We start from the raw sequence: 15844 nt of genomic DNA on the forward strand, positions 1-15844 counted from the left end.
AATACCTCCTTCTCATTATTTCATGTATCACACAGAATAGACACAATGCATGAAAGACAGCTGACACAGTCAGGCAAGGAGGCGGGAAAGTGAAAAAATAAGTATGTAGAATTTACATAGAAATGACAGACTAATGCATTTAGCTTGTTCTCAGTGCAAGAGAAAAACCAAAACCAATATAAAACCGTAACAGCACAAAGCCAGAAAAAAGACATAGCATTTTTATTGTTGTTACTGACAAGTATACCAAAGCTCTGCATGCAAAGCACTCTCACCAGCTTATAGTTTTTCCTGAGTAGGAACTGAGGTAAAACGACACGTACTTATCAACCATTCAGTCCAGTGACTAAGAAGGGACATGCTCCCTTGGGCAACAGAGGAACCCACTGGCTATTACAGGAGCTCCACATCGGCTGAGTTCATCCTTGTGCCAGTTGGACCGCCACCCCATGCTTATTCTTCTCCACAGAGTCCCTGCCCCGGTACCAACGTAGCATATGGTCTCTGCAGACCTGTGCTCTGCAGTGAGTGCAAACAGCCAGTCCATCCTGACACCCCAGAGCTGCATTCATGGGCGAGTCAGTGCAAGAGCAGGGGAATGTGGCTCTCACCAACATCACCATTTGGCTTGGTAATGGAACTCTCACAACAGCTGTCCTTCATACTGTTATCAGCCTTCCCCTATGAAATTGTTACTACTACTTCCCACCACCATACAAGTGCTGAGTAGTGTATTTCCTCAAGAAATGAAGGGGTGATTTTGATCCTCCTCTGAACTGAACACCCTAAAAGTTGGAAATATTTGGCTTTCCTCTGATGGTGCCATGGAAATGTTCTTCACCACATGTACATAGCAGTCTGCTAGCTGAGCACAACCCTGCAGCAGCACAAGGTGAATCCCCCTCCAACCTCCCAGGGAAGCCAGAGGCAGCTGCTACCCTGTGCCCTGACAGTCATCCTCACCTCCAGCTCTGGACAGGTCAAACTAGTGCAAGACTATGCCTGGGGATCCAACTCTACTAGGATACAGTACCGATCCAGGCCTGAACAACCACTGTGGCATGGCAAAATGGCCCACAAGGAAATGGTAACTTTTTCACCTTCTACTCTCTGTTCTCTGAAAGTGTCCACAGCAAATGTTGTACTGATGTGATGTGCAAACTCACCTGGCGGGAAGGCTAGTACAACGCCCTTGCAATCTGCTTAACCTGTGCTTAAGCCTGTGCTCAAATGGTTTGACCCACAGAAAGCATTTCCAAACGCTCAGTGCTTCCCCCAAAAAGTCAAAACAGATTTTCTCCTCTTCCAAGGAGCAAAATTTTGCTCAGGCATACTGAGTTGTTTATGCTAAGCCTGATTTTCTATCCTCCCAGATTTTTCTGGGCTTCTTAGCTCCTAAATAATTTGCTGCAGCAATGTATCAGCATTTTGGATACCGGCTGGCCAAAAAGGAGATGGGTGCAGGTTGAGTCAGACTGAGTGATACTCAGGGCCAGGTGGGTACAGCACACTTAGCCAGCAACCAGCAGGCACAGGCAGCTGGCAGGGACAGCCAGCCATCCTGATTCACCCCATGCAGGTGAGACCATGCCTCCTCACTGCCAAAATCCTCCTGGCACCTCCTTATTCCTCACCAAGTACTATTCCTACTGGGCTCACCAAATCTATTTCGCAGAGAGACAGGTGGGTTGCGGTTTTGCCATTTTGCCAGCAGGGATGAAGCTCTTTTAAAGCCCTTGCTGTGTGCTGGGAGGAGCTGCTCTCCACTGCTGGCATCTGCTGTCTGCTCCTCTTAGAATTAAAAAAAACAATAATCACATATATTCATTGCTAAAGCCTGCACCCAGTGGTGGGCTCCAGACACAGTCCTCTGGCTAGCTCTCTGCACACCACTGAGATCCCATCCCTTGACCTCCACTATGACTGGAGAATACCTGTGAGCTATGGTGGGTACCACAGTGAAAGAGAGAAGCACCTGGCAATTAACCTCTCAGTTATATGGGGATCAATCCAATGGCACAGATCAGCAAAAAAATCATTCTTTGATGGCAGCCAGAGTCACATCTTCAGGACCCAATGTGAGAAACTAAAAATGGGCATAACCTGTCTGCAAAGGTAATTCTTCCCATAGCTTCCTGCAAGATCCTTATTAAGGACCATACAAAGAGTGGATCTGGTAAAAAAGAAGTATGACAGCTGTGCCAGAAAACAGATAGAATTGTCATCTAAATCCATGGAGACATCTCTCCCTTGAAAGGCTGAATGCTACTCCTTGTGAATCATACTGAGGAAGAGCAGCAGAGAGCAAGTGTGGCACAGCATTTAACAGCAGCAGTGCTAGGCTCCATTTTGTCAGGACTTTCAAAGGGAGCAAGTGAATGGAAAGACTTCTATCTTGCTATCAAGCAGTTCCCTGAAGTGACAGAAGAAAGGCAACTTCCACTCTAGCTTCACCAAAATACAACAGAAAATTCATTCAGATCTAGTTTTGCCACTTCCTCTCTCTTGCTTTCTCCTATCTATGATCTATCCCTTCAGGGCTTAATTTTTTCTCACCAGTCAACATGACTGAACATCTCCCAAGTATCAAAAAGCTAGTACTCCTGGCAAACCCCCAAAACCTGTTATTTTTGATGAAGCAAGAAAGTACTCCACAAATCCATCCTCTTTTCATGTTCTCTCACTGACAGATCCAAAATTCTATTCTTGTTTCCAAATCCAGAAAGATAATTACTCAATTTCTTTTACTGTATGGTTTGATCCAAATTGTACACATGGTTGCTTAATTGTGACTAGTCAGATAAAGTTATTTTCTGATGCCCAGGCACACCACAAATTCTAAATGTGTATTCCCCTCCATTTAATGAGATACTTCAAATGCTAGGCACCTTGTTCAGCTTCTGACAGAACACTATAGATGGAGATAAGAGATTGTCTCCAGGGAGACTTTGTAAACTCTTAAGAGAGTAGTTTCACCGATACTGTTTCTAGCATACATTCATAGCTGAGGTCAACAACCAGCCGCAGCCCTTCCATTTTGGTGGATGAAAAAGCTTGGTATGGTGAAGGAAGTTTGGTGTCTGAGCCTGAGACCAAGCTGGAAATCTTACTCCTTAGTAGATTCCCAACATACCATGTAGCCTGTGCCCTATAGAAGAACCAAATAAATCCCTTGGGTTTTTTCCCCAGAAATGTGAGAACTGTTCTGTATACTTGAAACTTCGAGGTTATGGCTGTTTTCTTATAGCTTCCTCCTCCCCTGGACTGCATTTTGGGAGAGCCGACTGGAGCTGTATAACCAAGAATCACTCCTCCATGTCATATCATGGCTTTTGGATTTCCATATAGCCAGTGTTTTACAGGACATGACAATATTATCTGCAAGTTTGTTATAAAATTCCTGGCAGTTATAGTAATGACAATTACGCACAGATAATGTCAGTGGCTGACCAAAACAATGGCACAATCCTGAAAAAGAAAGGCCGCCTTTGACTGGCAATTACACATGTAACTTAGCTTAGCAAGTAACAGATTATATTTTTTTAGACACACATATATGTCACATGTATTTTTAATAACCCAGACATTATTTTTCACTAATTAAAAAGATTTTGCCCCTTTGTAACACAGTCTGTTTCCCCCCTTTTCCTTGTGAAATTCAGCTCTCATTTTATAATTCTCAGCAAGATCAAATATCACATTCTCTTAACACTCCATTAGCCTTGTTAACCCTTCCACATATATCAGAGCAGTTACACTGGGCTATGGAATAGGCAAACAATCATTTACAAATAAAATAGCATTAGCTACAACCATGAATTAATAATGAAACCTTAGATTCTTTTACCTTCACTGCCACCAAGATCTTGTCCTGCTCGGGACAGAGGTTATAGCATTCCGCCAGAAAGACTTTCCCAAAGGCACCTTCTCCCAATTCTCTCTTGAGAACAATATTGTGGCGCTTGATGTGCTGCACAACTGTGAAGAGAAGACAAAACGGAGGTCAGAAGTAAGCTGCAAGGTCAGGATGGGACATGGTCCATGCTTACAGCCACATGGAAACAGGGTTGCCTGTAAAGTGGGGTGCATGTTGTGGAAGAAATCAAAGTGCTTGTCTGTGTCATTCATTAGTGCTTTGTCAAAAAAGACTGAGTTAATATATTTATATCTGGAGAGTAGCGCATTTGCTGGCTAAGAAGACATGGAACTAAGAGTCACCTGGGAAAAGGCCATTTATCACCGTGTTAGGATAACTGCTACAGAGCATACATAACAGCCAATGCTGCTTTTTTAAAAAACTTGAAGGCCAAGAATCAGGAAACAAACCAAACCCTTCTCATATCACTTCTATTTTTGTACCTCTAGCAATATCCGAACTTTCTCATACAAAACCAAAAAGTTTTTAAAATAACCTAATCCAAGAAAACAAAATGTGCCCTCTTTCAAGTCAGTCCAACTTACTCTCTGGTTCTCTTACTACTTGTTCAACTGCTTTCCCTCTCTGTGCTATACTACGGTTACAATAAGATAGAAACTTCATTCTCGCAAATGTGATTTACAGTATTGCTCTGAAGTAAAAGAAATAAAAGATGGACAAAGGTTTTAGTCAGCATAGTGGACAGAGCCTTAACTGAATTGCTGCTCAGAATCAATTGATTCAGACATCAAAGTCCTTGAGCATTTTTGTTCAACACATATTTTCCTTTCAGGACAAGCTTCCATAAAAAAAAATAACATTTAGAAGAAAATTTTGTAGAATACATTATCAATTTGCAATGTTCAAGCTAAGTAAAGCAGCTGCAAGGGCGGTTTAACTGGCCAACTCAACAGGGTTGATAGCTTGTATTTCCGAAATTGTACAAAACAGTCAGCATCTACTGATGAATCTAACCTCAGTGCATTTAGCTGCTTTTGCAAATACTGAAATGTTTGTACAAAGCCTACTTGCAACTTAAATCCTAAACAGAATGAAGTAAATAGCTGTGTATAAGCAACAGGCTGGCTTCTGCAAAGGCATGAATCTCACATTGGCTGCTTAATTGCAGGGACCAGGACCGAACCCTGCCAATAATTTAAGATACATTCAGATGCAGACCAACCCCTGACTCCATGCTTGGCCTCACACCTGTTCCAAACTGGATGACCACTTACGCAGAAACCACCTTGCCTCTATTACTAAAAGATGGAAAATGGAGTGCTGCTGGTAACAGCAGTGGGAAGTGGCACAGCCTGTACCCACGGCTGTCACCAGAATTTGGAGAAAGGGCCCATGGTTTACAAGAGAAAAGTATGTGGGTCCCACACCCTGAGCCTATGGCGACAGAACACAAGTGCACTGCATGTAAATGCACTTCATATCCATGTGCATGAACGCAAGGGGAGTACGGTGCTGGAACAAGCCAGGAGAGTGAGAGATGTCGCCAGGCACCTCCATCATGAGTCTTGGCAGGTGGGCAGTGCACCCAAGGAGTGGACCTCCGCCAGACGCAGCTGCAACCTGTTAGAAACCCCCAGGCCAGCACACAAGCAGGCCCACCATGCCCTGGGAGAGGAGCGAGGAAAGCCAGCTTCTCCCCATGCCACACCAGACTTACCAGGGCTTCTTTGTGTCTCTGCAGCCGGTGGCTGCAAGGGGGGGCATTGCCTGTCCCCCTCTCTGATGCCAGGTCTCTTAGCAGAGGCCACACGTTTAATTAATACCTGAGTACACGTGAAATGAGATTTGAAGGTACCAATGTTTTTCACTCTTGTCAAACTCTGGTCTAGCGTTAAGACTTTTTATTGTGATGATGCATTTATATTGGGTACACTTTGTTTGGCCAGCTACCCAAGCAACTCCCCTGCAGTCAGTAGGAATTCGCTTTTTATTTTATTTTACTCCTCAGCAGTGACTTTTCAAGTAAAGCACAGAATGCAGTCAGCACAAGACAGGTCTGAACCAAAATACACCTTTTCCCCATGGACACAAGTTAACCAGCATCCCTTGCCTCTGCTGATACTGGTCACAAGGTAGATGGTTGGGGAGCACAGCTGCCCCAGCACACCAGCTGAGCACAGTAGTGTGGCACACCTCATCACCTGTGCTTTAAAAAATGCTTACTAATAAATGAGTACTCCCCCCTACCCCCTGCCAAACCTGCCATTCAACCCTGCCTCCTGGGGAATTCTTCTCTTTCCCTCTGCTTGATCAGTATCACCAGGAGAATCTCTCTCTTCCTTCCCAAGAGAGAAGTTCAGCTCCATGTTGCCAGTGTCACCATCTTAAAGTGTCCACAAAGCCGATCGACAAGGAGTAGGACTGAGATCCTGTCCTACTGGTGTCAGCAGCAAAACTCCAGCAGAGGCAGATTTTCACTTGGTTCTCTCCACAGCTGCCAAAGACCTGGTGATGAACACAGTTGACTTTCTGAATTTTGTGTGGGTCCTCTCCATTTTGAACCTAGCCTATCCCTAATGTTGGCACCAGCAGAAGGAAGTTTTTTTGTGAAGTTCCTGAAGGACTTCACAAACAATAGAGTAAAAATAAACAAGAAACTTATCAAATACTTCTCTGTAGTACACTTACAGCTGCTGCTAAATGCTCTTATATAAACTAAGCATTTGAATAAACAACCCATCCCATAAACCGAACTGTCAAAACTGAAACACAGCAAGCTGCAGAAGAGATCTGTACAGAATATATTTGCAACTTGTCATGCTCTATCTATCCCTGCTACCTTTCTGAGCTGCATGGAGTTACTAAACAAATAAAAAATGACAGTAAATGTGACTAAATGGGCAGAGATTAAATATAAAACCAATGTAAGTAAATCAAACACATATGATGTGATGGAAATAGGAACTAAGGAAAAAATCCGTTTAGCACACTCAGGGCCCCAGGCATAACGACACCATCTTCAGTGGGAGGAGATTTCAGCAGGAGATACACTGTAAAATTCAGGTCAAAATCTGCTTTCATTTAATATCGTGATAAAGCAAATTAACTCTGTTGAAACCCAAGAGATTATCCTGGATTTACACTGAAGAAATGAAGCCGAAATTGGCCAAAGAGGTGGCATAACTGAATTACCAAAGAAGTGGTCTTAAAACACCATCTCACAGGCAGATACAGTCACAGAGCAGCTAGGTTCCTTTTGACTCTAAGTGCTGATTGCCTTTGAGCTGCCATTTGGGCTTTTAAGAGCACAGCATCCATGGTTTAAAAGATCTTGACTGATTACTGTGAAAAATATGTTACATTAAGCTAAAAGCTAAGTTAAGTTGAACTGAAGAGAAAAATGAAACATAAAATATGAAGTGAATTTGAGCAAATTAAGCAAGGGTAGGTGCTGAACAGGGGCTGTGGTGTTAACCACAGAGCTGTGTCCACAGAAGCAGGGGGCTCCCACAGATGACTGCAGGGCATCAGCTGGCAATAAGGAGCAGAACTGCAGAAAAGGAGTTTCTTATCTTGAGGTCTCAGAGACATCACACCAACAAAGCTGGACTTCTAGGTATTTCACTCACTAACAAAGAGCATGCCACACTGGAAATAACAGATCAAAGCTTTATCCTGCAAACACTATATGCAGGCATGGGAATGCACTCCCTGGGTAACCTACCTTTCACTGAGAAGCTGAACAGAGAGGGTCACACCAGTTCTGGAATAGATCCAAGAAAGACAGGCAACTTGGGATCACCTCACCACACTGCATTCACCAAGCTGGACATGACTGATTCCAGCCACAGACTCAGCAGTATAAATTATTAAAATGTTTCTGCAAGTAATTAAAAAGTGAAATGCTGTGACAGAGTCAAAGTGTTTTCTCCTTGGTCACAAACAGTAGGTCTGAACATTTTACCACCACAATGACCACTAGACCACCTAAGCTGATCTTCTACACAGCACGGAACATAGTATTGACTTAAATGATGTGCTTGGCAGTAGACTGCCTCCAGAAAATGTTTATGCTAGTCTTAATTTGAAAGTCTGAACATTAACTCTTTTGCCTTCTAATTTTTACCTTGTCTGGCCTGTTATCTCCCTCCCTTGGGTTTTAGGAGACTTTCTCTGCTAGCTCGAGCAGCCTTTTAAGGTCTGGTATTAAATACATATAATCAACATTCTTCTTGCTCTTCTTGGTAAGGCAAAGAGACAGAAGCCCCTCCCAGGAAAACATTTTCTCCAGTATGCCAGTCATTTTCATGGTTCTTCTCTGGAAAAATTTTCAACAACCTTTTAAAAGAAGTTGTTTCCAGTTGTTTTTCCCAACTGGAATCCACAATCTTGTATTATGCTCCACAAAGTTGTGATAAAAACATAAAATAAGCTCCCTATATCTCTGCATGTCCAAAGATCACACTAGTCCTTTTTAAGGCCAGGTTTTCTAAAAAGCATAAAAATGACATATACAGTATGCATGAGTATGTCTCATCTTGAACACCTAAATTACAAAAACTCACCAATTACAATACCACAAGTACTGTAAGTTTCAGACATGTTTCCATATGCCCCACGAGAACAGCACAGCCAGAAGAGATCTGTCCTTATGGAGAGGCTGCAACACGAACTCACTGCTTGATGGAGAGAAAGAGCCATAGCAGAAAGGCTCCATCACCACTGCTCACTGAACTACCAGCACTTGGAGATCTTGCTGTGTCGCATGCGTACTTAAATCATCTGCTGAGTCTGTTTTCTAGGATGCTGTTCAAAATTTTGCTGGTGGTACACATGGGGAACAGTCCTAATGAATGAGTTGTGCCAGGAGTCTGAGGAGAGAATGAGTATCTTCAAGATGCCAAGTAACCAGGCAAGGTAATATTATAACCATATTTACAGCTGCATAAGGAAAAAGCAGCCGCAGAAAAGACTTGGCTTGTGATGTGGCATGAGGTGCTACAGAAAGACATTTTGCAAGTTTCTTCATTTCTTCTCCCATCATTTCTCTTTCAGCTGTGAAGACCCAACTTTTTCTAAGATCCTGCTAGAAAAAAACGGGTGTAAATGGTTGAGTAATTGTTCAGATAGTATACCACATTTGTACAGCATCTGTCATTCACACAAAAGGAGAGGTGGAATTTCAGACAGAATCCCATAGGAGGAGGATACAAAATTACTATGAACAGCAGCCAGCAAGTCTAGCCTCATGGCCACTGGATTCTGCAGTGGCAGCATCTCTATAGTTCTGCATACCATTGCCAATATAGAAATTTTGGCACGTTGAGATATCTACTCTCTAAAATTGCAATAAAAGCCGACAACAACCACTTTCTCTTTTTTTCCTTTTTCTTTTTTCTTTTTTCTTCTCTCTTTTCTTTTTTCTCTTTTTTCTTTTTCTTTCCTTCTTCTCTCTTTTCTTTTTTCTCTTTTTTCTTTTTCTTTTCTTTTTTCTTTTCTTTTTTCTTTTTTCTTTCTTCTCTCTTTTCTTTTTTCTCTTTCTTTTTCTTTTCTTTTTTCTTTTCTTTTTTCTTTTTTCTTTTTTCTTCTCTTTTCTTTTTTCTCTTTTTTCTTTTTCTTTTCTTTTTTCTTTTCTTTTTTCTTTTTTCTTCTCTTCTTTTTTCTCTTTTTTCTTTTTCTTTTCTTTTTTCTTTTCTTTTTTCTTTTTTCTTCTCTTTTCTTTTTTCTCTTTTTTCTTTTTCTTTTCTTTTTTCTTTTCTTTTTTCTTTTTTCTTCTCTTTTTTTTTCTTTTCTTCTTTTTTCTTCTTTTTTCTTTTTTCTCTTTTTTCTTTTTATTTTCTTTTTTCTTTTTCTTGTTTCTTTTCTTTTTTCTTTTCTTTTCTTTTATTTTTTCTTTTCTATTTTTTTTAACCTTTTAACCTGTCAGCCTTGCCTGAATGCAGAAATAGGCCAGCAGTTCTGAGAATATATTTCTGATTATTTGATGCATTCAGCCTATACAATGTTTATTACTTATTATATTCTATAGAGATTTTTACAGTGCTATTGTTTAAGTTTTACTTTACAGCAGCAACAAATTCTCATGCCAGACTGGTGCCCAGCTGTTGTAGGCACAAACAAACAAGCAGCATGCTTTCATATATACAGTCCACAGGTGAAATTCAATTCATACCTGTTTAACAGAAACAAAATAATCTGACAGAAAACCCACTCCTCAGCTACTTTAATTTAAAGGCACTGGTACAGGCTATAGAAAACTGAGTATGGAGGATCCACAGAAGAACTAGGTCAGAAAGACACTTGGGCCTTGTCACATCACCTGTACAAGTATAGCTTCTGAATCACTTTGAATTTTGTTTCGTTTCTTTGAAAAAGAACGATTTAATTCAACAGTTCTAAAACAGTTATCCCTGAGGGGCCATCAGCGATCTACCAGATTTTTCACAGGTATTGGACCGCAAGTGGGCCTTATGGAGATATTTAATGGGCAAGCTGACTAGGCAGTGGTCTTCCTAGAACTGGAGACATTCATGAAAAGCAAACCTGTGAGCAGTCACAGGCATGGCATAATTCCCAGGGATTTCCTAGTGTCAAGAGCTACATCTGCTGATAACTCAAACAGATCTGTGATTGCTGCAGCTTAACCTTTCAGTTGCTTCATTTACAACTTAAATCCTCACAGGATCTATACTTTAAACCTCAGAAATTCTATTGTCTTGGATGAGAACTAGGCTTCTCTTTGTGACTTAGCTGCAGCTCCTGGGAGAGGGTGCCCAGTCTTTCCCCACCTGCCTGCAGCAACAGGGGCATCACAGCTTTTGCCCACTATAAACTCATTTTGCTGTAGCAAGTGTGGTTCTTTGGTTCAAACTCAAGTTTTTGCTGTATTTGGGGGTTAATATTTCATTTCTGGTGAGGTGTTTTATCTTCCTCTTTTGTTACAGTAATTGATTTGTTTTAGTTGGCCAAGATCCTCTCAGTCTGGCTACAGATAAGCATACTGCCGTACTTGATTAGCTCCTTAAAATCAAATAAGAACTACTTAATAATAAACACTAATAACAACACTATCATTGTTTTAAATGCATGAGCCTTATGAGCTAAACCCACTCTTCAGGAAAATAATGAAAAATAAGGAATAATGAAATTGACAGTTTTTCCAGGCATGAATTTGCCCCTGCATACAAAAACTAAGAGATACAAGGCTCCCAAGCCTTAGCAACCTGAAACTGGTTTTATTTCAATTATAAGTATGTGTTAAATACGGATTTGATCTGTTATGTGCTAAAACAATGGGGATATATCAGAATAACTGAAAGCTAGATTTGGAAGTCTATGTTCAGAATAAATAGCAGATATTAATTGCTCTGCATTTTTTTTTTCTATGATGCTTCCAGACTACTAACAGCTTTTCAGCACAGTATGGTAAATCAGCTTTAAGCAGAAAACAGTGCTGGAATTTTGAACAAACATTGCCTTTGCAGATGTGTGCACTTAATTTGCAAATGCCAATTTCCATGCACTTCTTCCAAAAGATTAATGATGGTAAAACTGAAAGCCTAGTGTGCATGAGTTGCTGTATAAAACCTCTGCTAGTATTACTTTACTCTGGCAAATCTGGTCCATCTTCCATGTTTACGTTAACTAGTGACAATGATCTCACTACCACCACTCTTCTCTTAGCTCAGACCAGCAAATCCTTTCCCTCAGCAAGATACTAATCTTTAAGGATCTTCCCTGCTGTAGAAAGAGAAGCACTCAGTAAGGGACGGGGAAGTGCCATGTAGCGTATCTCATAACAGATGCTTGTAGGGAAGAAGGGCTAATAAACATAGTGTCTTCAAAGTATTAATTCATTTCTATCTCTGTTTTCAGAAACAGGCATAGTCTGAAAAGCATCCCAGGATGCCACTCTGAGAAGCAGGACCTGAAAGAAACATCATACATTCAGGGACTGAGCCATATTCAAGCTTGGCCTAAGTGAGTATAAAGGTGAAAGTCAAAGGAGATTGCCCTGTTTTTGATGTGGGTTTCTCTACTTTGTTTTTTCTCTTCTCATTTTGAAAGGAAAAGAAAATAATTTTGTATCTTGATATAAGGATTTTACTGGTTGCCTTTCAAAAGAAAACATGACAAGTAAATGAAGCTTTCAAGCCTGTAAAAGAATAAACCATGTGTTTAGCTCACAGTCCCAAATTCTATCCCCTTATGTAAAAGTTAAGACATACTTAATCTTTACCTTTTCCTGATCTATTTTACTAAAATAGCATAGCATCTGATCTGTCATGTTAGACAGGTAGGTCTGCCCTGTTGCAGCCAGCTGTGCATGGAAAGGGAATACAGAAAACACTGTAGGACCATGGCAGGACCCAGCCTCTTCCCTATTACTTTGAAGTATATTATTTACCCTTTTCCTAATGATTTTTTTCCTGCTTCAGAGCACCTTTTACAATTTTTTCAGGGTGCAGCACACTGTGTGGCTTTCCATGAGGAAAGCCGAGTTTTATGCATGCCCATGCTTTGCTCTCTTTGGTCCAGCTGAGGTAAACCCCTCCCTTAGAGGGAGGATCAGTCTCTGCCTGCTACAAGGTTACTTGCTCTTATGATCTTGTGAACACTGCCCCTTTCCTGGGTTTTGCCATTAAGTGGCCTTTAAACACAGAGGGAAGTTACAGGTTTGGTTATCTCCAAGGAGGACCCAGAAAAGACACATAAAGACATTAGGCATTGCAAACAAACAAAAGCAGAAATCTTCCTCACTCTTTGATCAGGTCCCTGCATTATCTACTGAGAAACAAAGTCAGCAGGAAGGAGACAAGTCTTGAGTCTTCCTATAGACTGAAAAGGAAAGAAACTCAGTTTGCCCTCTGTCCTCTGGGGATACAGAAGGGGTTAGCACTAAACATCATACTGCCCCAAAGCTGCACGCAACGGGACAGATGAGCAAAACCATCATAAAGGGTGAACGCACCTGGAAAAAAGGCTGTTCCCTTTTACAGATATGCTGTCCTTCAGAGTTTCTGCATCCTTCCATGGCGAGGCATTTGTTGCTCTGCTTTTGTTTCACTGACAGGCTGGCACACCTTTTTGCTATGGCATGCCATACAACAGAGGCTTATGTCCCTGTAGGGCATTTCCCCCTTGGCCCCTGTTACAGTTTCAGAATCCCAGTGCTTATGGGAAACAAAGGCAGTTGTAACTGGCAGTGTTATGTGTACAAGGTACACCCAGAAAATGTGTCTCTACGCTGGGCTGTGCCAGATACCTCTACTGCAGACACAAAGCAATCAGAAGATTATTACATTGTACCAGCTTCCAACAAAAGCCTGGTAAGTTCTCACTTATAGGCCATCCAAATGAATTCACAAAGGGTTTGCAAGACTGAACATACTGAGGGTTTTTCAGGATCAACTGCTGCACAGTAAGATTACTTTTGTCTTGTTGCACATGCACCAGAAAAAATTCTTCCTCTGTTTCCATATGAATGTAGCAAATTCTTCATTTTTCAAGCTTAAAAAGATCTGCCTGTCATAGACCACACATCACCTCCTCTGCTGACCTGCTTCTTCCATCCTGCATCCTCTGAAGGACTAAGACTGTAAAGTGTAAGTTTACACAACACAAATTATTCCACATGTAAAGATCATGAGGTTCCTACAGCCTGGATGGCTTCTCATCATCTTCCAGGGTCTGACAACCTCCCCAAATCCTAGGGAAGGATGCACATGAGACAGTGTCACGCCCTTTATATTAGGCTTTGCTTAAGCAAACGAGGGTGCTCCTACTTGGAACTGCTTTCTGAATTACACTAAACTGTAGCCCAGCAGGATTTGAGAACTCTTCAAAGCCCTTCTTTAATAGCAGCAGGATAGGTGCCTGTTCTAATGGCCCTGATAGAAAACCCAGCCTGTACCATGGGTACAGTGAGAAAGAAAAGCTGTGGTTTGACAATGGGAATAGTAGGACTTTCCCAGATCATTTCTCTTGCAAAAAATTTATGTATTTCCTCTTCTCCCCACTTAGATCTGCATGTTATTTTCATGTAACATGAAAACAAACACACCTACCTAACAGATCTAGCAGAGAATATGAGAAATCTCCTTTCACTCACTTGACCTCTGGACTGTGTTATCTGTCAGTTGAAATTATGTTTCTCTATAATTCAGACAAATAAGAAGGAGTCCTTCTTTGCTAAAACAAGCTTGGTGAGGGAGCAAAAGTCTCAACTATGTACAGTCCCTTGTAACCGGTCAGCACAACTTACAGCCTGGGGCCACTTGCCCTTCAGCGGATCGGAGGCAATGCCATACTCTACATGCCCCCGTGGCTGCAGACAGCTGCGCACCAGTTGCTCAGTCAGCACGTAGCCCATCTGTCCAGCCAGCAAGCCAGAGACAAGCTTAAAGTAGGAGCAGAGAGTGCCTTGGTTCCACTATGGACAAAAAACCCACAGGTCTGTTTCTCAGCACAATTCCCTTCAGACATCTGTTTAAATAAGGGCTTCATAAATTTTCATTAACATGTATAAATCCCCTCCCACATATCAATAAAACTTTATTTTAAAGAAAGAGAATGAACACAGATAAATTCTCTAAAGTTAACTATGCGGTATGTCAGCAGCCAATGAAAAACAAAGACCTGCACTCCTTTAGGATAACAACAGCTTCCCACAGGGTCCACTGTGATAATGAACTGTCAGAGTCCCAGTACCACCAGTGACAACACAACCAAACCACCACTAAATAGGATCTTTTAAAGCTGTGGCCCATGACGAGGTTGAGGACAAGTTCAGTCTCTGCCAATATGCTTTCAGCACCTAAAAGCATCTTGGGTTTGAGTTGATAATTACAGTGTGCTGAGCCAAGCAGCTGTCACTAAGGAACAGGAGCTGCCCAAACAAAGCAAAATGCATAGAAGTTTACTGCTGATTTATCACACAATAATGAAGCCAGTTACAGCCTTTTGAGGCGTGGAAGTGAAAGACAGAAGGGGGAGGGGGGGGAGGGGGGAGAGGGAAGACGAAAGGGAGGAAGAAAGAGCTTTGAACATTTTGTTCCAGACAGTTTCCAAGAAAGAGGAAAACACCAGGCATGATTCAATCAAAGGATGCCCCCCCACAGCCCCGCTGTTGCTGGAGAAGTGGCCACTGGGAAGATACCCACAACACATTATTTCCCAAACACACAGATCCACTCTTTGCCGAGACATGAACTCTTGCTGATGGCAGCACACACACATAGCAGGGCAAACAAGAAGAAGAACAGCAGAAATGGCTGAATGAACTTTATTTGGGATCTGACATACAATGTCAGTATAATGAACATGACCTAAAGGAGAGTGTTACACTCATAAGCAGACTAAGTTGGCAGCTCTGACCAATTAATACCAGTTAATTTTATGGTGATAGCTAGTACACATGTATGATATTCTGTGAAAGCTTAACAGATGTCACCATAAATGATTGCTTTCTCCCCAGTGCTCTTTATATTGGGAAAGTACTTACAGTCGAATCTTCTGTAACACTTGTAGACTGAAATGAATGCAAATGTAATTCTGCCAGTCTCTGCAAGAAACCAAAAATGCATGGACCAAAAAACTTCTCACCTAGTGTCTACATGACTGTTGCTTTTAAAAAACACAACTGTTTTGTTCCAACTACTGTACACAATGATATTTACAGCAACTGTAGTCTGCACAGAACACAGATAGGCAAAATGTAGGGTTTTTTCTCCCCTTCCTTCTGAAGTTCAAGTTCTCTCCCAGAGCAATAAATACCAGCTGCCTACATACTCATGTACTTGGAAAACATTCTGGGCAGCAGTAACCAACACAAATGGCTGCTACATTTGTTGAACTGTAATGGCAGAATACCCCACACCCTTATCAGTAAAGCAAATATTAAAAATTACCAACATTTTTATTGTTACCAGTGAAACAGCTGAATTTTTGTCTCAAGTTGCTCAGAAC

The 15844-nt window shown here is 41.5% G+C and overlaps 1 protein-coding gene across 2 annotated transcripts in view; it reads right to left on the reverse strand.

The window, feature by feature from the left end:
• NTRK2 (neurotrophic receptor tyrosine kinase 2) overlaps nt 1-15844 on the reverse strand; it is a 210982-nt gene that overhangs the window by 54509 nt on the left and 140629 nt on the right. For both annotated transcript variants that reach the window (XM_055791270.1, XM_055791269.1), the window contains one exon: nt 3848-3978. In XM_055791270.1, the coding sequence (XP_055647245.1) occupies nt 3848-3978 (131 nt within the window). The remainder of the gene's footprint in view (nt 1-3847; nt 3979-15844) is intronic.

This window comes from Falco peregrinus, chromosome Z (assembly GCF_023634155.1).
Source record: "Falco peregrinus isolate bFalPer1 chromosome Z, bFalPer1.pri, whole genome shotgun sequence".
Lineage (NCBI taxonomy): Eukaryota > Metazoa > Chordata > Aves > Falconiformes > Falconidae > Falco > Falco peregrinus.